Source organism: Aythya fuligula, chromosome 1 (genome assembly GCF_009819795.1).
Source record: "Aythya fuligula isolate bAytFul2 chromosome 1, bAytFul2.pri, whole genome shotgun sequence".
Classification (NCBI taxonomy): domain Eukaryota; kingdom Metazoa; phylum Chordata; class Aves; order Anseriformes; family Anatidae; genus Aythya; species Aythya fuligula.
Genome location: NC_045559.1, coordinates 82,306,798 through 82,327,955, shown reverse-complemented (window position 1 = coordinate 82,327,955; position 21,158 = coordinate 82,306,798). Strand labels below are relative to the sequence as shown.

The following is a 21,158-nucleotide window of genomic DNA, read 5'->3' as shown; positions in this document are numbered from 1 at the left end:
TATGTCCAGCAAAAACAGTTAGTTGAAGGCCTGAAGACGATTGAAGAGAAGGAAACTGTTCTCTTTGTTTGACAGGTGTGAGGTATGGTGGTGGGGAAAGGCAGGGTGCAACAGGCCAAACTTGTAGACGACTATGTGTGCTTGGTGCAATGGCAAGAAGTGTAGCCAGTGAGGGGAAGAAGTTGAGAGAGAGGCTTGGGAAAAAGATCAAGAAAAACTTGAAGTTTATTTTTATAAAACAGAAGTAGGAAGTTCTGTGCCAGACTACAGGCAGAAGGGAACCAGGTAGAGAACTGCTACACTAGCCGTAGCTCCAGGACTGGCACAACTCATGGCAGTCCTTATTATAGGCCACACTTTTTGTCAGAGAGAAAGGAAAGACACCTTTCTGAACTAGGCCAGCTGCTGGCTTCTTTTTCATTGTCTTTGAAAAATGGTTCACCACATGCTTAATTCTTCAGGGGAACCATTAAGAAATACTCCAGATAAGAACTTACTTATTGTCCAAATAAAGTCAATGTGAATTTTGTCTCTAGCAGAAAAGCAAAATACCTAAATTTGGCTCAGTTTACCTTTACTGTTGCATTGGTAATTGCCTAGAAAGAGAAACAAACTGAAATAAATCCACCTCTAACAATTGTGGAGAGCAGGGGGGGCAAGGTTATTAATTGTAACTCTGATCTGTGCAACATCAATCTATTCAGTTTGCCTAAGTCCCTACTATCTTGCAGTCTAAACCTCTTCCTTCTAATTCCTTCTGGATAGAAGTTCCTTGTTCCGATAACTCTAAACAATCTAGTATTTCCCTTAAACTAGCTTTGAATTTTTTCAAAGGGAAATAAAAGGAATGGAAAGAAAAAATAAATCCATTCCTATACAGAGCTTTGATTCCTCTCCCCTATAGCAATTTTATGGGGAAAGATTGCTATGCCATGGCTCAGGGAAAGGAAAAAATAGGAAATATGTTAGTAAAGTGGTGTCTATTAGAACTAAATGTATATGTAGCACAGCCTATAGTCATTAAAGTACAGTCTCAAATATGAATGCAAGCGGAAAAGTCAATGTCAGGTGCCTCTTCTATATCACAGGTTTTTCCCACACTAAATAGTAGTAAATCTGCACAGGAACGGAAGAGAGCAGCTGGACATCTGTGACAGAGGGATGTCTCACCTCATCTCAGAAAGAGTCTTGAACCTCCAAGAGTTGACTGGGGTAGGGATGAAGACAAATGGTTATTATGTTATCAAATGGACATAGAATACCTGTGCTAGAACGTTAGGGCCTGTTTGCATACTTGTACTTACTTTTTTCCCCTGCATAGGGAACAAAGTAGTAATCTTTTCCTTGGCAATCAAAAGAAGCTCCATGAATGTCAGTGTAGGTCTACTCATATATAATATAGACCAACAGAAAAAGGAATTATGATTTTTGCCAGTACAGATACACATTGCTGGAAGAGGAAAAATTTAGTCAGGCCAGGACTCCCTGTGAAAGACTATTTTTACTAAAACTGTAGACTTGTTTTGTGAAATTATGAAAACTTGTTCAAGTGAGAATGTTCTCTGCAGACATCAAGGGAGTTACCTACTGATACCTGTCTTCTCAAAAGAAAGGGGTTGCAGTGTTCTGTGGAAAGAATGTTAGTGAGCATTTGCCTCATCTCTTTTGATTGGGGACATTCTGAATGTATTAGCCTTGTTTCTGCTTTCCTCTAAGGGAACAAATGTCCATCCTGGTCAGACAAACAATCTAAAAAGGATTTTTTCCATTACTGAAACAAGATTGTGCACCAAGATTTACTTTTAATGAGATAAAAGCATCTAGTATAGATTCATTAGCTTTCTGGATTCATTTTCATTGGACATGGAAATCCAATCCTGTTGGAGGTCAGAAGGTTAAGAACCCTTTCCTAGAGCTCTGCTGAGCTTCCATGGAGCAAGTACAGGTGGACTTCCCTTCTTTTCAGATATTGCATGTTTGAGCAATGTAGCAAGCCAAAAGCTCTTTTGCAGATATATATTCTTGTTTGACTTCAATTTCTCTTCTCTGATTTGTGGATGTTGTGCATGATTGGAGGCCTCTGGGAATCCCTATGCTATAAAGTTGGGACTCAAAAGTAATTTCACAGAGAATAGGGTTTATCTTGTTTCAGCTTTTTTTCACGTATGGGAGGGTCCAGACTGAGGATTTGAGACATACAGGGGTGGTGGATGGGAATCTCAGTAGTGGTGTGGGGAATGGATTCCTGAAGCACGTTTAAAAGTAACTAAGGTTTGGGGTTTCAAATGTTGTATTCTCAGTGTCTGAAACTGCTTTATCATAAGTGTATGGGACAGTGGAGGTTGCAGCAAAGCAATTTTAAGACTTTTGCTCCAATCCATACACATTTTCTGTAGGGGGAGGCTGCATGGTGATTATCTGTATTCTTTCAAGCTAGTGTTTACAGAAGTGCATTAATGTCTGGGGTGAAAGTACTGAATGGAAGTAAAACAAAAAAGAGAAAGGGGTCCACTATTGTAAGCTTTCATCCCTACCTTGTCCCACACTAGCCCTTAATAACTAAAATGAGTCTGATTTGCCTTTGGTCTTCCAGCTCCAAAACATGTTTGCCTGAAAATTTTTGTTGAATATACTTCGCATGTTTTGATAATGTGACTTCTAAGATAACACTTCTACAAAGTTATATATAAATACATGCAAGTACAAACACATACATACATGTACACACACTACATATAGACTTAGGAAACTATATGGCACTCTACACCTCCATGCCTGTATGTGGCAGCAACCACATTAAATAGGGGGAGGTAGCTCAAAATAGCATGTACAGTCCTTTATGGAGTTGTTATTAAACAGAATGTGGTCTTGCCATCCTGGCTGGTGGAAGTGTTTTATTTCTGTGGGACTGGTTCCATGGGAGTTGCGTCTGAGAAAAGAGAATCATAGGAACAGGGGTGGGTCTCAATGAGGTTGTCTGATTAAGGGCCTTGAAAAGAATCCATGGTGGCTTGGAGAAACATCCCATAATAAGAAATATACTATTTCTCAACGTGAAGATAAGAACATCATCTGTTCAACTATGCAGGGTTAAAATCTCGCTTGGCTACCATGAAACAAATCCCAGGCCATTGTGACAGATTTGATGATAGACAGCATCACATTGACAGGATCCTCTTGTTTAGCACAAAGTGAGTTTTCCTGTTGCACTGGAAAAGCATTTACCAGATGATGCGTGTAAGTTTTATCCTGGTACTGGTGATGTGCAGACACAACTGGTACAGTTGGTACAGTTTCACAACAGCAGGTTAGAATGAGACACAAAGAGAAATCTGATGGTGGGGTGGCATATGCATTTACCATTAGTAGCAAGACTCTGGTTTCATGGTTTATTTTTAAATCAGCACTTCTCAGCCTGGTGTCCTCATAACAGTTCAGGGAATTGGTTGGAAAAGGAAATACCTTTTTCCTGGAAAGGAGCAACTCTGCAATTCCAATATTATTGTGTCATCTGCCTCTTCCTAGAGGGATTTAGGATGTTAGGCCAGATCCAGTAGCACTTTGTTAATCATATGAGAATTCTAAGTTCTAGACATGAAAGATGTTTATTTCCTTGTGAAGATATTTATTTGCACTTTTCCACTGGTTCTTTCAGGGACTAAACAGTGTCACTCGACCTGCGTAAGGCATACTGTATTTCACAATCAGGACTTAGCAGATCTTTGCTTTTTGTGTTCTATTTGAAATTAATCTTCTCCCAGTTTACCTGCTGAATAGATTCTCATCCATCCTTTGTTATGTATATCTGCATAATTCTGTTAATTACGTTCATATATTTAATTGTGTTTTAACTCCTTTAATTCCCCCCCCTCCACTCCTGAAAGTCCCGTTGTATTCACTCTCATTGTTTTTTGTTGTTGTTTTCCCTCCCCTACCTCCAAATGGCATCTAAATTGTCACTGTATTTTTTTTTTTAATGTAATGTCTTGAATTAAATCACTTATTCCACATACATTTAAGACTTGAGTCCTTGGGAAAAAAAAAAAAAAAAAAAAAAAAAACAACAAACAACTCTGAGCTTGGAAGGGGTACTTTCAGTATAGGAATATTTTTTTTTCTTCTTAATTTCACATTATGCTACAAAGATAGTGTGAAACTGCTGAATGTTTTACCTAACAGAACTCTTTTATCATCGTTCTAGTCTAGATTTATCCCTCAGTTAAATGCTTCTCTGGATTTAGCTGCTTAGCACCAGCATGAATCTCACTCTGTGGTATCTGTCCCAGACTTTCATTTCCACTTCCCTCGCATTTTTCTGCTTAGACTAGATGGCAAATCTACTATATGCTTCTCTCATCTTACAGTCTTACAAGCTCTCTTAAGTTACTTTTTCAAGTAATTAATGAAAAGAGTAAATAAAAAGGGCACAATTCTTACTGTACACCTCACTGGCTCTGCACTTTGCCAGCTGCAAGGTTATTTTCTGTATAGTCCTTCAGACAGTTCATAGTTTCTGTGCCATATTATTATCAACAAAAGGAGGTCCAGAGACAGCACTGGTCTGCTACACTATGAGGATACTCGCCTCACAAATAGCAACATAAACTAAGCAGAGATGCTTAATGCCTTGTTCACCTCTGTCTTCAGCACCTGGGATGGGCCCTGGGACCCCTGGAGCCTGAGTTGGAGGACTGTGACTGTGGTAATTAAAAAGTCCAATCCGACTCTGAACTTGTGTGGGATCTGCTGATCCAGCTGGATGCATATAAGTCTATGAGGCCCAGTGGGAGTCAATATCATCACAAGACCTTTCTCAATTATTTTTCTGTGCTTTGGGAAATCTGGAGAGCTCCCAGTTGACTGACAACTGGCAAATACTATCCTAGTTTTCAAGATGGGCAAGGAAGAAGACCCTGACAGGCCTGTCAGTCTCACTTCAGTGCTTGGTAAAATTATGGAGAAGATTATTCTGGGAGTTATTGAAAAACACCTGAAAGACAATGCAGTCACTGGTTATAGTCAACACAGGTTCATGAAGGGAAAGTCCTGTTTAACGAACTTAGTATCCTTTTATGAAAAGGTTACCTGACTACTTGACCAAGGGAAGGCAGCTGAGGTAATCTTTTTGGATTTCAGCAATATTTTTGATACAGTTTCTTACAGTATCCTTCTGTACAGAAAGTTCAGCACGTTGACTAGACAAAAACATAATCTGATGGGTGAATAATTGGCTGATGGGTCAGACTCAAAGGGCTATAGTAAATGGGGTTACCTGAGGCTGGCAACAAGTTACTAGTGGGGTTCCCCAGGGCTCCATTTTAGGGCCATCTGTTTTTCATTGTTTTCATAAATTATTTGGATGCAGGACTTGAAGTAACACTAAGCGGGTTTGTAAATCATAGATGTTACTAAATTGGGAGGATCTGTTGAATCCCTTGAGGGTAGAGAGGCCTTGCAGAGAGATCTTGACAAATTAGAGGGATGGCAATCACCAACAATATGGAGTTTAACAAAAGCAAGTGACAGATTCTGCACATGGGACTCAGCAACCCTGGATATAAGTACAGACTGGGAGATGAGAGGCTGGGGAGCAGCCCCACCAGAGGGTTTTGATCAATGGCAAGTTGAATATGAGTCAACAGTGTATGCTGGGGTCCATCAAGCACGACATTGCTAGCTGGTTGAGGGAAGTCACTGTCATGCTGTACTCTGCACTGGTGCAGCCTCACCTCAAGTACCAGGTGCAGTTTTGGGTGCCACAATATAATACATAAAACTCTTAGAGAGTGTCCAAAGGAAGGCTATGAAGTTGGAGAAGGGTCTGGAGGGCAAGTCATATGAGGAGTGGCAGAAGTCACTTGGTTTGTTCAGCCTACAGAAGAGGAGACTGAGGGGCAACCTCATGGTGGCCTACAGCTTTCCTCATGAGGGGAGCAGAGGGGCAGGCAGCAATCTCTTTTCTGTGGTGACCAACAACAGGACCAGAGGGAATGCCAACAAGCTGCAACAAGCATGATTCAGGCTGGGTATCAGGAAAAGTTTCTTCACCGAGAGGGTGGTTGGAGGCTGGAACAGGCTCCCCTGGGAAGTGGTCACAGCAGCAAGCCTGTCGGAGTTCAAGAATCATTTGGACAATGCTCTCAGACATATGGTTTGATTTTTGGGTGGTCCTGTGTGGAGCTAGGAGTTGGACTCCATGATCCCTGTGGGTCCCTTCCAACTCAGGATATTCTATGATTCTAACTGCAAAATTGATTTAAGCATAAGATTCAGTGGTAAAGTTGGTCATAATCCAGCCATCTCACAACTCCCATTTCTTTTCACAGCCCATTTTTTTAAATGCACTGTAGAAGTTTGAGAAGGGCAAAAAAAAAGCAGATTTTTTTTTTTATTTTTGGCAGTTGTATTTTCTCATAATCCTCCCATTAGTGTCTTTTGAATTTGTTTCTGTGAGGAATAACTGAGAACTTTCTAACTTAAGCTTGTGTGACTTTAATCCAGATGCCATTTTAGTAAGTCTTGTATTTTATCATTTGTCCTTCGAATCCAATAAGTAGCTATTCAGTAAACAGCCAGATATTATCAGCTTTTAGATTTTTGTTCATATAAAGCAAACAGTACTGTACATCACGTAGGTTCTCTACAAGCATTTCCTCTACACTGTTTCCTTATCGATTTGCTACTGGATTTCTCAGCATTCTTTGTCCTCCATATCAGGTCCAGTCCTTCAAGTTGGCTAGATATGGAGCATACAGTGTTTGCACAAGCAGAACTGCTGGAATGTGAGCAAATGTTCATCTGAAAGATCAGTGCTTGAACTCGTAGTAAATTTGTCTGAGACTGGCTTCATTATCCAGCAACCTAATCACAGTGGGTGTCCACTGCGTTGGCTTTAGCACTATGAGTTTGCATCAGGACTTCCTGACTTCTAGCAAGCTGAGGGAGGAAGAGATGTGGCTCAAAGCACAGGCAACCCAGTTGCAGAGCTGCCTAGTATTTCACACCCTTGATTTGAAAAAGGTGATGTTTGTGCGTCTGTGTATATTTGTTGGCTGGTTGACTGGCCTGTACGGGAAGGGGACAGAGTGAGAACTTGCAGTTATGGTCAAGACTAGCTTAAGCTTGTCTCCCATGAATAAAGCCTTAAAATATTGCATCATGTGGCTTAAAATTAAAATATAAACCAAAATGTTTTTTATCTGTTTCAGAATGCTAATGCTCTGTCATGGCTTTTACGCAGACATATTAATTACTGGTCTCTAGCATTGACTAAGTTGTAGAGTTGTGCCCAAATCCTCTTTTATGTGGCCAGGAACAACTTAGTGCTTATTGTGACAGTATATTTAATAGTGTATTTTTAATTGTACCACTACCAGGATTGAACTAATTTGGCAGAGTGATCTTTATTTACTTAGCTAGTTATTGCCCTGGCTTGTATTGTCAGGCTACAAAACATGCACTTCTATACAGTGTTTGCATATCTGGTGTGTTTGTGTGTGTGTGTAGTTATTTTTTATGAACTCTTTGTTCTGTTTGTCTCTTTTTTTGTGTGTATATTAAGTGGTTTTGTCCATAGGGTTAGCAAACTAGATTTATTTTTTTATAGACTGAAATAATATGCCAACCAAAAACAGTTACATGTTTTTTTTTTTTTCAAGCACTTTTTTTTTTTTTTTTTGGTTGTCTGATAGTTCATCACCTTGTGTTTTCTCCTTTATTGAAGTCATGACAAAGTCTCTTAGCCTTGTCATAACCACCCAAAGCCCAATCTGTTTTCTTGTTAATCCTGCTTTCCTTATTTTTAATGTATTCATATTTATGACTTTAAAAACAGGACTTCTGCTTTCAAATGTAAATGCCATGTAAAAGGAAGAGTTCAAATTCTTGCTAGATTAGAATTTCATAGATAACTTCTTGCACTTGTTAACTGAAAATCGGTAATCTGGCAATTAGTTGAGATTAGGACTACATTTTTTGTTGAAGATAGAAGGCAGAAGGGTGGTGGGTTTTTGTGTGTGTGTAGTGGTGGTGGTGATTTCCCAAAAATTTCTGCTCTGATAGGGATTTTTAACTATCGTGTTCTTCACAGAGTATTTCCTTATAAGTTAGATACCAAATGTAGTTCAGCAGGTGGTTGGAGCAGAAAATGCTGAACAAGATCAGCTCTATTTTAGTGCTTTGAGTGTTAGTGACTAGCTTAGTGTTACACGAATCTTTGCCCAATAGGAGTGATTCTAAGCAACTGCATAGGTTATTTAAGACAAAAGCAAGTTTTTGTGATTCAAAACAGTCTTAGAGCTTCTTGTTTCTCAAAGCTTGTGCTTGGATTTTTTTTTTTTTTGTGTAGAGCTGAGGTTTGATTTTCTAAATAAGTAGGAAGGTCTTATTGATGACACAAAATCTGGGGGGGAGTTTGGTTGGGGAGAAGAATGATTTTTTGTAGGTAGGTAGCCAAGCCTCGTACTTTGATAGGATGAGGGATGCAGGTTTTATAGTGACTGATCAATGTCACTTTGTATTTAGGACAAAGGTTTCAAGTTAAAACTTGGGGTGGGAGGCAGAGGATAGGAGTACTGGGTTGCTTGAGGGGGTGCAGGCTTAGAGAGTTCTCGACAAAAGTCAGCTAACTGCACATTTCACACTTACTAAACTACTTGGCATCAACTCAGTTAAGATTTTATTAGTAAAAATGGAGGCGGAAACATCTCCACACATCACAAGCTATCTTTGCAGTACTTTTTTTTTTTTTTTTTTTTTTTTTTGTCTCCTTCTGGCTCCCTGTACACATTCATGTATGCATACTTTTTCTCTGGTGAGAAAGTGGCACAGATGAATACTGCTTCTGCTTGAAGGGTGGGGACAGGGCATACCTGTAATGGATCTTGAATGATGTCTTAAAAAAGCAGCAGTAACAACAACCATCTTTCTTCTTCCCCACAAAAAGAAGTCCAATTCATAATATTTCCTCTGGGACAGCTAAGGGCAATAGGAGCAGAGGAGATATGTGTGTGTGCATGTGCTTTCATGCATGTTTGTATCCTTATACCTTCAGGTGACAAAACATGAAATTTTCCAGGTTAGCTTGTGGCTTCCTGTGAGCTTCCCAAGCCCTTCCATGTGAATCATTTTTGTTCGAGCTTCATTTCTCCCAGCCCACAATCTGTCTGTCATGACTCACACACTCTCTGGCTTTGATTTAGACTCCATCTGCTTTCTCATCCAGTCAAATCTCTGTTCTTCTGTAACACACCATAAGAGAAGTGAGGAACTTGAGCAGAACATATATCTTTATTCAGGCTAGAGTTGGGGGACGTGTATTGATTCTAGCCTCTAAGTTTCTTCCCATCTTATCTGTTTCATTCCAATTGTTTGGCTAAGCTGCAAAATGTGGCAGAACCAAGTCTGTACTTGCTGGTAATAAGGTAGGGGCAGACTTGGAGAAACTTATCCAGGGTGTGTGGACCCTCAGGTCAGATTTGGTCTTGGAGTATTGTCACTCACTGTGCATTTATGGGTATATAAAAGAAATGTTGTTTCTCTGCTTATACATAGGAATATCACAGTTACCTGGGAAAAATAGAAGTTGTGTTGTCTCTTCTTTGCAGGCAGGGGTAAGTGACACAAAGGTAACAGGAAGGCTGTGTTCTAATGCCTGGCAATCACATACGTGCCCCAAACCACTGGGGGGGGGGGGGGCAGGCAGCTGCTGTGAATGAGAGATTTGCCCTCAGATTGCCACTGTCTTCTCACAAGGACAGGGTGAGCCTCAGAGAAGTGAAGATCACTTTGGCAGGGAAAGGCTGTCCCTAGATAGCTTAAACAAAGGAACCGTGTGTAAAAGAATACACAGTAGGCTGGTGGGCTGTGAATTTCAGAGAACAAAAGCAAATCTCCCCCCTCTCGAAGAGACCAGCTATGTAGATTTCCCTCTACCATCACTTGGTTACAGATTTCCCCATCCATGACTACCGTAAAAATGAATTTGGTAAAAGGTCAGTCCTTGGAATTAAAGCCAAAAGAGAATTTTCCTAGGGAGACTGGGCTAGATGTAACTATTTTTGACTTTCTTCTGAGACAGCCTTTGGAAAACCATCTGTTAAGGTAAACTGGTCACTCTGAATAAGATAAACTTTTATAAATATCAGGGAAGAGGATGTGACTCACTGTCCAAGGCAATACTCCCAAGAACATAGTCTCAGACCCTAATTTTCTCCCCTGATCCTGATAAATGGAAACATATCCAAGGGACTGCTTGGGACTGTGTCTAAGCGTCTAGACCAAAAACATAATTGAAAGAGAAGTAGAATGCTAGAGGAAAGCTGCAGAATAGACAAAATCAAATTCTGTATACTTACTGAGAAAACCCCACAAGGACATTGAGTTAAAGCAGCATCTTATCTTTGAATGCAAAGGTTTTGCATCTATGAAATGAAGTGACGAGACATCTCTTTGCAGGAAACAGATCAAAATCTCCTCCAGATCTAAATGTGGAATAGAGAGGGATGCTGCAGACAAGAGTTGAAGTCCCTACTTTTAGTACTTGTGGAGACATTGACAAAAGCGAGAGCTGGAATTCTCAGATCTGAGCTATGCAGAAATATGTGGAAAGTAGGTAGGGTTGAATTACCAGCAAAAAGAGCATACTTGAGAGATAACTTGTTTTCAAAGTGTAGAAAATGTGGCTTGCCTCTGCTGTATTTCTTGTCAGCCTGCTAACACTCCATAGTTCTTTATTTTTTATTTTATTTTAAGTTCTTGTATTTTAAGACTATAACTCTGTAAAAATTTTGAACAGTGCTTTAGAGAGACAAACACAGATATTGAAATACAGGCACATACATGCTGTTTTACTCCTCTTCTTCCAAGACAGAGGATGCTCCCACGTACAATTTAAAAATTAGAGAGATAGGAAAGCAAAGAGTCTTTCTTCCCTTCCAGTGCTTTTCTCAAAGCTGTGGCTGAATTCAAGACATGAGATGTAGACCGAATATATTTCCTCCCACCTGTTTTTAGGGCTTGGTTCAGCTAAAGGACAGAGGAGAAGCTCCTAACTGCACTTCCACCCAGGAAAATCCCAGAGTAAAAATTAAGAAAGAGGAAGAATGTTCTTGATGGGAATGTTTTGGGGAGTGCAAGGTAAGAGCTATCCCAAAGGATCTGTGGCAACATGGACAGAATTGCAGACCGAAGCAGCAATATGCTTTTTGGCTGGAGGTCTGGTTTGCACTGGTGTATGCAGGCCAGGTGTGACTGGAAGGATAACACCAATGGAGAATGAGAAGAGCTGCTACTCCTCCACTTTTTACATAGCAGATTGACCCAGAACATGCTGATTGTGTCCAGCAATATTCATGTCCTCTTCTGATCCTTTGTGACACATTGTGTAGACACCTCACCTCAACTGAAAGCAGAGGCCTTAAACATTATGAGTCTGCCCCTTAACCACCTTGCAGTCCACATCTGACTCCTGTGCACACCCATACAGTCCAATAACCCAACTGGTATTTACACATAAAATAGCAAAAAAGGGCCAGTGCTGTGTTTCTTCCCCCAGCTGAATCAATCCTCTGTGGTTACCAAGAGCATCCAAAAGCTTCTGTTTGAGGAGCGTGCACGAGAAGACTGGCTCAACGGAAGATCATGATGGGCTCACAGCAGTTATAAAGGGACATCTTCATCCTCATCTTCATCCTCATACAGATCAGTGGAGCGTAGGCTTATGTCCTTGAGGATGTCTGAGATGTCTTCAGCAACTGGTCTTGTCAGCTCCATCTCTTCCAAATCGGTATCAGTGGCATAATTGGAGCACAGGCCTTCCCCTTCATCATGCAAGTGAGAGGGCTGTGGGGAGTTTGAGTAGGGAGGCAGTGGGCTTTCTGTCCCCAAGTCTGCTGCATTCTGTGCTGCCACCATGCAGCTGTCCTGCTGGTTCCATGCCTGAGTAGCCTGGCTGATCTTCTCACTGCTGATTGAAGTCCGGTTTGTATCACGGAAACTGGCAAGGGGAGGGCGGAGGCGAACTCCAGAGCGTGTAGAGCCCTCTATTGCCTTCTGAAGCTATTAGAAGAGAAAAAATTCAGAGAAAAATGGATGAGAGGGAGACTGACTCAGCCCTACACTGCAGAAGTTCATCAGCTCTCAAGAATAAAGGGCTTTAAAAATGGAGTCACATCTCCACCTCTGGGGCCTTTTACACAGGTATTGTAATTTTTGTTCTGTGGTAAATAACAAATTCTGCACCACTGAGATAGTAATAGCCACTCAGTTAAGAGCTCTAGTTTCAGGAAAAAGACAAAACATTTAACATGCCTGTAGATCCCTGCTGCCTTCTCTGGAAGTCATCCATTCCACTACATGGCTTCCAAAGTGTTGGGGTTGTTTAGCTTGGAGAAAACAAGGCTCAGGGGAGACCTTACCATGCTCTACAATTACCTTAAAGGAGGTTGTAGCAAGGAGGGGATTGGGCTCTTCTCACAAGCACTAAGTGATAAAACAAGGGGAAATGCCCTTAAGTTGCTCCAGAGGAGGTTTAAGTTGGGTATTAGGAAAAATTTCTTCACTGAAAGGGTTGTGAAGTATTAGAACAGGCTGCCCAGGAAAGTGGTTGAATCACTATCCATGGAGGTCTTCAAAAAACATGTAGAGCTAAGTGACACGGTTTAACAGCAGACTTGGCAGTGCTGGGTTAACGGTTGGACTTGGTGATCTCTGAAGTCTTTTCCAACCTAAATGATTCTGTGATTCAGAACTCAGCTGAAAACATAGCAATCACAGTCCTATTCCTAGATCATATTCCTAGCTGGATCCACAACCTGTGTTTCACAATGATTCACAGGATGATTGCAGTTGATTAGGAGATGAGAGAATGCGTACTTACCTCTTCCAAAGCCAACACTCCCTTCAGCTTCCCCATACTGGTTATGTAGGCATGGCTGAGTCCCAATAATGAGAACAATGTATGTGTCTAAGGAAAAACACACACACAAAAACATTTTAGAGACCTTGGAAACAGGTAATGTGATATCTGGTGCTAGACCTGTGATTTAGAAATGGGAATCCCAAAGGTGTACAATACTGAAGTTACCCCAGTGAGAACTACTACTTCCATTCTCCTTTTGTAGATAGCAAATACTACCCTTTGGTCCTTCTGCTAAGCTGTGAGTTGGGAGAGTGTTCATGATGTAGAGCACATTCTGTTCCTATCCTCTGTCTCCTTGTACACTTAGGGACTTGTGGAGATCCTTCTTCATTTTGGTGCTGGAAGTTGAATATCACACGCACTGTCAGAACATACTTAGGTTATTTATTCCAGTACTTTCCTTACCACCAGAAGCCTTTTTTTTTTTTTTTTCTTTTTCTTTTTGTCCAGAATACTTCCTGTCAAAACTTCAGCTTCTTGCTTTTTACCCAGTGCAGTGGGAACACTGGAAACAAGTTACTCCCTTTCTCTTACAAAGACTTCTGAAAAAGACAGGTATCGCACTACTATCACCCTTCTGTTCTTCAGCCTAAATATACTCCATGCTTTCTGAAACTTTCAGCATTCTCAGTGCTCATCTGTGGAATATTTTTAACCTCTAGTTTCTTTAAACTGAGCTGTACTCTACCTGTGGCCTTACATGAAGTGATTCTTTCAGAGCTGTTATTTGCCTTTTTCTTTAGCATCACATGAGATGCTGAATGTCATGTTCAAGTGTAAATTAAGGAAAATGTCAGTCTTCTGGCAGAAGACATTTTATCCTAGCATGAAAGAAAATCAGGCTGGTTAAATACAATTTGATCACCATAAGCTGTGCTTTTGATTTTCAGCATTGTTACACTTAGCTCTAACTATGCATACCTCAAGTAGCTTTTTTATTTCTTTATCATTTATTTATTCCTGCGGTTTTTTTTGTGCATCCAAGTCAAATTATGTCTGTTATTTCAGAGTTTATTTGAAAAAGAGCAAATTGCTCTTTTTAAAAAGAGGTATGGAACCTTCTTCATTTGCACTCTTCAGGTATCCTTTCTTGTAACCCCTAAACTCTCAAATGCTAGTATTTTTCAGATTGCTTCAATCAGTCCTTTAGAAAACACCAAACTCATCTTAAGTATATGCTAGACTGTTCTTATTTTGCTAAAGACTGGGATAATAGTAATTAATTTAATGCAAGGCACCAGCTGACAGTTCACATTAAATAAATATTAATTAAAAACTTGCAGTGTGCACTTTTGCTTCAGTAGACCAATTTCCTTTTCCATTTAGTGAACCCCCAATCATCTCTTACTCCTGATATACTTATGTAATGATTGTTTTTCCTCCAGTCATTCTGCACTGACTCTAGAAGTCTTATCACAGAATACCCAAAGTTGGAAGGGGCCAGCAAGGATCAGAGTCCAACTCCTGCCTCCACACTCAGGAGTTAAGTCATTCGTCTGAGAGTGTTGTCCAAATACTTATTGAACTCCAGCAAGCTTGGTGCCATGATCACTTCCCTGGGGAGCCTGTTCCAGTGCTCAGCCACCCTCTTGGTGAAAACCTTTTTCCTAATATCCAGGTTGAACCTCCCCTCTTGCAGCTTCATGTCGTTCCCTTGGGTCCTATCATTGGACATCAGTATGACCTAGCTTCCTCTTTCCTTGTGCTTCAGGTTGATGAAGAGCCTATAATATAGGCTGGTTTGAAGAAACTTTTCTCACACGCTGAGGCAGACTCCACACCCTGACAGAAACACTCTGAGAAATTCAGGAGTGTTCATTCCAGTCTTATGCACCAACAAACCAGGGTGTATTTCTCCAGCTAATATTCCTAGCACTATAGTAGCGTATACTGCTTCTGTTGGTGTAATGTCTGGAAAATCCTAAGTTGTGTCCAAAAGCTATTTTAATAAATGTACTCAAATGTCTTAACCTCTAACCTTTCATTTTCCAGGAGACTAGTATCACACAGATACTGTATCACACAGAAAGGTATGGGAACAAAATTACTTCTGTGTCTGGATGTTCAAGTAGCTGGTGGTAATTATAATTGGATGAGGAAAAAGTGAGTCAGTTGGAGGTGAAGAAAAGGAGAAGAAATGTCATAGACTAGTCTTGCAATGATAGATGGGGTGGAGAAAAACAGACGATGCCTCAGAGAGAGTTCTGCACCCACCTTGTGCAGGGAAGTTCTCTCCACCAGTTGGAAAGGGGAAGGGTCTATGCGGCAGCAGTCAAAGCATACATCCTTATTCAGCTCCTCCTGTTCCCAAGCATCTATCTGACACAAGAAAGAAAGAGTATCACTCTTACAATAATTAGCAGTGTTGCTGGTTATGTATCCAAACCAGGTCCATTTACCTGTTAATCATTCCTCCACTCCATGTAGATTGTTTACCTGTTTTGCCCATTATATTACCCCTTTCATGTTTCCCACCCCTTCCTTGGCAGTATCAAGTCCCTATGTGAATAGACCAATTCCAGTACCTCTGAGGTTTTCTTGGAAGGTGAAGTTTTGCTCTTTCCTACTTAGAGAGAGTGAACATCTTAGCTTTCTTTTCTGAGTTGACATTTCCCTCATCATTACAACATAATACTTCCTTTGTGCAAAGAATAAAGGAACAACAAAGACCCATAGATTTAAGTGAGAAGGGAAATATGGAGGTCTCTAGCCCAACACCCTGCTCACAACAGAGTTGACTTCAAAGCTAGATCAGATTACTTGGAGCCTTACTCAGTACATCTAGCAGAACAATCTCTTATTGTGTGAGACTTGCCCAGTGTACAAGTCTCAGAAGAAGAAAATGGCTTTATCTTTGGCTTTATGTGGTAATTGCTGATGTTGTAAGAAAGAATTGCAAATGATAAGGAATGGGCAAAAGGAGCACTCACTTGACATCAATCCCACTCAGCATCCAGTCTTACCTCTTCTGGTGTCATTGTATCAATGACTTCCACTGGCTCCTGTAGGAGAAAACGCTGGTCAGGATAGATGAAGTACACAGTTTCACAGGGTACAGAAGGAAAAGATGTACACAGTCTCCTTACCCATTGTGGTCCCCTTTTTATTCCAAATAATGACTTACTAAGTTATTAGGTTTTCTTCATACTGGTATATTAAAAGGTGCACTCTATACTTGCTCTTCTTCCCTTGCCAAAGAACACTGGTGGAGCAATTCAGGTGCCTAAACATGGTCATGTAATACTGCTTTAGATGCTCTCAGACATTCCACATGGGTTCCAACTACTGCCCTAGAGAGGATGGGTCTCCCATAGGCTCTATATGATATCTACCAACCCTGTACAGACATTTCAAATACATAAGGGCATCTAACATGGCACAAGACAAAAGCATCTTTTCACTTTTAAATACCTAAAACTGTTTGCCAAATGGACTAGAATTGCACTTTGTTCCAGGTTAGCCAAATTATGATTACTTGGAAAAAGATGCCCAGTCTCAGTCATGATGGTAGCCTTGACACCTGAGCACAAATGGCTCATTAGCAAGATGCACACTCTTTTACAGTAATTACATCCTTTCTTCTTGGAGGGAGCTCCCCACTGACACTGTTAGAATTCAGGACCATAAGTATGTACGCTCTTTGGCCAGATTCTGAATGGCTCTGTGTAGAGAGTTCTCTTCCTATTACATCCCTTCTCTCTTCAGGGTATTGCTAGGCTTTCTGTATCCCTAACCTGGACATCACTCTCTCTTTCAAGTGGACGGTTGAAAGGGCACAAGAGCTGCTGGATCAGTTGCCTCAAATTCCAGAAATTGCCTGAAGGATAAAAACAAATGTGGATAAGAGACAAGAATGAATGAGAGACAAAAATACAAAGCACCATGCCCATCTCCTTGCCCAAGGCAGGCTGGGAAATAGTATGAAGGACATGTTAACTGTGAATGACAGGGTTCAGCCAGCCACAGTCTAGCATTCAGTTTGTAAAACGGTGGCTAGGACATGCCAGAATAAACATTTCCATGCAATATCTTTTCCTCAAGGAGAGGAAAGAAACCATTTACAAAATAGCCCTTGTGGATGATAGTCATAGATCAGTGACCCTGAGGAAGAAACAGAAGCAAGACTACCAGGACAGTAAACAATGTGATACAAGGGAGAAACTGCTGTGAGTAGAGGTTTCTGCAATCTATAAGGAAAATGTGATTCAGAGGATGAGTATGAAAAGGAAATTTGAAAATTATTTCAAAGACAAAACATGTCAAAAGGACAGAACGTGACAGGTACAAAAGGGTGAGAAGTGTGCACTGGGCTAACAGTGTAATGGCTGAAATGAAAATGACTGCAGAACTATTCTCTTAGGAAGGGCAGTCAGGAATTAGAAAAGGGAAGAAGATAGGGTTTGGTGCTATTGTGAAGTGAACAAGATTGTGGAGGAAAATCAGTCAGAAAAAATAACAGTTCTGAGCCAAACTAAAAATGATGGTAGGGAAAGCCTTTTGAAGTCACCCCTTGCTACTTTTCCTCTCGTCACTCCTTGATCCCTCAGCACTAGCTTCACTTAAAGTGTCTCACACAATGTCCTTGTTTTGATGTGATTATCTTTATGATTTGGTCAGGAGGGTGAATGGCTGTTCCACCACTCTACTGCCATGGTAGCATAATACAGATTTTTCTGTGCCTTAAAAGTTTGGTCATACATGAGTGGTGTTAAGAATCCAGAATGTGCTATATGGTACATTATATGTTAACCTTTAGGTGTCTAAAAGCATGAGCCAGAGCACTATTCTCTGTATTTGTTCTCAAGATTTGGCTACACCGCTGTGCTTACTCACTGTCTGCATATTTCAAGACACATAAAGGAAAACAAACAAACAAACAAACACAAATTAAAAAAAAAAAAAAAAAAAAACAACACCATCCTGTATCAAATGTACATGATATAGGAATCATAAATGAGATATGAGTACAGTCTTGGAAACATAGGTCATAAAGGTAGAGCAGCACAAAAAGAACACAATACATCAGTATTTGTCCATCAAATTAATGTAGCTGAAACAAAGAGATGTGCATCCAAGGGAGGAGTTGTTCAGTTTTGGAGATGGGTGAGCAACTCCAAAAATAAGTACATCTGGTTAGCTCTCAGGCTTCTTTTCCCAGGAAGATTAATTCACAGGGTGAAGAGATGGGACCCTTCCATGCAGAACCTTCAGAAAAAGTCAAAGGATATGTTATGGCAAATGATGGAGTTGGGAATACTGACAGGGAGAGAGCAGCCTGAGTGGACCTACTTTTGCCATGCTCTCTGGGGGATCACAAACAGAAGATAATTTCAGGTATGTTACACTGACGGTGAGGTACATTAACAAAGTGCCTTTAATATATGAAAAATAAAGAAAGCTGAAAGACCAATTCCTTCTCTCAGTGTCTGGGAAGCCAGCACCTTGCACAGACACCTACACACAGCAAGCTTTAAAGTTTCCATAATCTAACTGACATATGGCTGGGGCATGCCAGAAGTTACCATACCTGGGGGTTGCTGTGGCTCCAAAATTTCGTGTGTTTGTTTAACAGGACTTGTTGGGCCGTTGGGCTCCTCTGGGTAACTACAAGTGGGAGTTGGTGGCGGGGGCAGCTGTTATTGAAAGGAGAGAAAATTAGATCCACCCTATGTCATTTCTTTCTCCGTCTCTCCAAATGCCTTGCTGCTTCTTAAGCAGTCTTTATCAAGTCTCTTCTCTTTTCCCTCACCTCTGCCTTCTCATCTGTATCCTCATCCTCATCAACATAAGCAAAAGACTCATGCTTCAGCTTTGGCAGGGTTGCCCCTGACCCCTTACTGTGTCCATTGTAAGGTGCCTCAGCTAGCTTCTGCTGCATTTCTCTGTTGAGGCACCGTCGCCGTTCTGGGCTGATATGTCTCTGGAGGAGTGCCTGCAGTTCAGAGCGCTCCACAGACCCCAGTAGGATCATGGTCTCTGCATAACAGAATAGAGAAACAGTTAAACCCCCTCAAGGTTTTGAATGTCTCATGCTACATGCTGCCCCTTCCTCCTTCCAACCTTTTCAGAGTGCTCTGACTAGCACTATCACGAGCTATAAAGGAGGCATTGACCAGCCCTGTTAATTGCTGCTAGTATGCTGTGAGGCTCTGGGAGGCTAACCATCAAGCTATGCTACTTCTCAGCACCACATCAGGCTCTTTACTTATACAAGATCCCTCCCCATTGTCAAAGTTCCCCTACACCTCTTTTACCTGCTATATCTTCTTCACTCCCCACACTCCAGCCTCCCTTGCTGACAAAGCTGAAACAACCTTCTGTCATACATGATACATAGTGGAAGATATTTAGGATTATTATTATTATTTTTTTTTTTTATGTAGTAGGTCACACTATCTTCTTCAAAGTGTATAATTTGAGAGCTAGTTTCTTTGATTCTGAGTTGAGACAGTGTTCAGGAAGGACTAGTTTCTCCACTTTGCTGACCTGGTGAGTCCACCAAAGGCAAAGTCTTAACAGTGGTGCTTTGGAGCAGAGTTTGCAAGTCTCGGTATTTACAGTTGGAGGAGACAAACTTCACATCTTGGACCATAATATCTTCAACAAAGACATTGTATTTGCTGTGAATTTATGGACAACAAAGTTAAGAGTTAGCGTATTAAAAATGTCTAGCAGATAAATTCCTCAAAGAAACACATAAAATGATGACTTCTTTAAAAAGTGTTCCCTATACAGTTGCTAAATATTATTCTGTAAGAGTAACCAAGGAGGACTTTGCAACAGGATCAATACATTAACTAGATTTTCATTACAGTTGTATTTCACTCCATTACTCCCCATGATAAAATTACATGCCTTTCTATGCACATACATATATGTTTTATATATACATACCTATGTATATTATATATACCATATAGAGAAACATGTATGTGAATAACTGAACTTTGTTTTAAGCTAAACATCTAAATAAAATACTTAAAACATTTTTGGAGAAAAGTATCCCAAACACCAAAACTTCCAAACTGACGCAATTTGGTAATATCTACAGAAATTCAGTAGTATTGCAGATTATTCAAACCTGTGCTTTCTGTGAAAAAAGAACTTTTCTCCATTTCTGTGTATGAACCTTACTTTTACTACACCTTTTTTTTCTTTTTTCTCCTCACCTCAGGTCTATTCTGCTTTTTTATTTGCTTTGTAGCTCAATCTCTCTGTCTCCTTTTCATGACCTTTTCTTCTGCCATGATCTCACTGTTTTGTTTTACTTCTTTACCACTCCCTACATCCACCTCAGTTTTTCTACTATACCTTATATGATTCCAGCCCAGGTCTGGCAGGTAAGGCAACTTCTTCACCTGGATGATGCTGTCATAGAGGCTGGGTTGCAGACTCTGGGCCACCATGTTGGCAAGAATGACAGCTACCATCATGGGCAGGATGTGAGAAATTTGACCTGTCAGTTCAAAGCAGATCACAGCAGTGGAGACAGTGTGGCTGACTGCTCCCGTCAGAGCTGCTGCACCTTTCCCATGTAGGGTAGAAAAGAAAGTGGGAGAGAAGAGGAAAGACTGTCATATAGAAACAGAATATCAAGTCAGCCAGAAAAGACACAGAGATGAGACCAGGTGAAGAAAGAGAAAGACATAAAGACTCACCAATGACAGCATACCCTCCAGGTAAGATTTTATAAACAATACCATCAAAGAGGATCCCATCAGGAAAGAGTGATGCCATGATTTCCCCTATAAGACGTCCAAATGCAGCACCTGGAAAATATCACCAGCAATTATGGAATTAACATATAAGGAACACCCAGTCTGTGCTATGCAGAGATGCTGGGCAAGCACTGGAGTACTTTCTAACAGAAACAAAATAAAAACTTACATTAAAATGACACCAGGGATTAAAGAGTAGCTTTCTGTTACAAAATATGGAATTTAAACTCCATAAACTCCTCATAAACTCCAAGGGGAAAAAAAAATACTAAGATAAGTAAATACAGTTGAACCCTCATTTTTCTGTAGACACATCAAGTGTGATGGTATTTGTGATTCCCTGCCAGGAGGAAAGATTTTTTAAAAGGTGGTGTATTTTGTGTCGTGTCAGTTAAGATCACAGTTGGGGATCTTCATATACTCATTCTATGAATGTCTAAACACTAAAATAATAGGTTACAGAAAGGTTTAAGTGGGAAGGGACCTCTGGAGGTCTTTGATCTGATCCCTGCTCAAAACAG

At 40.6% G+C, this 21,158-nt stretch overlaps 2 protein-coding genes across 2 annotated transcripts in view; one reads left to right on the top strand and one right to left on the bottom strand.

Annotated features, from left to right (window-relative positions):
• The window catches only part of FAM131B (family with sequence similarity 131 member B), a 47,716-nt gene extending 32,831 nt beyond the window's left edge, over nucleotides 1-14,885 (top strand). The window contains exon 8 of the transcript XR_004254557.1: nucleotides 14,631-14,885. The gene's annotated coding sequence lies outside the window, so the exon portion shown is untranslated. The remainder of the gene's footprint in view (nucleotides 1-14,630) is intronic.
• The window catches only part of CLCN1 (chloride voltage-gated channel 1), a 63,489-nt gene continuing 53,801 nt past the window's right edge, over nucleotides 11,471-21,158 (bottom strand). The window contains exons 14-23 of the mRNA XM_032190247.1: nucleotides 20,578-20,688; nucleotides 20,231-20,444; nucleotides 19,406-19,539; nucleotides 18,669-18,895; nucleotides 18,447-18,552; nucleotides 16,654-16,736; nucleotides 15,883-15,921; nucleotides 15,134-15,238; nucleotides 12,878-12,964; nucleotides 11,471-12,057 (exon numbers count right to left, since the gene is read on the bottom strand). Of these exons, the coding sequence (XP_032046138.1) occupies nucleotides 11,659-12,057; nucleotides 12,878-12,964; nucleotides 15,134-15,238; nucleotides 15,883-15,921; nucleotides 16,654-16,736; nucleotides 18,447-18,552; nucleotides 18,669-18,895; nucleotides 19,406-19,539; nucleotides 20,231-20,444; nucleotides 20,578-20,688 (1,505 nt within the window). The 3' untranslated portion in view covers nucleotides 11,471-11,658. The remainder of the gene's footprint in view (nucleotides 12,058-12,877; nucleotides 12,965-15,133; nucleotides 15,239-15,882; nucleotides 15,922-16,653; nucleotides 16,737-18,446; nucleotides 18,553-18,668; nucleotides 18,896-19,405; nucleotides 19,540-20,230; nucleotides 20,445-20,577; nucleotides 20,689-21,158) is intronic.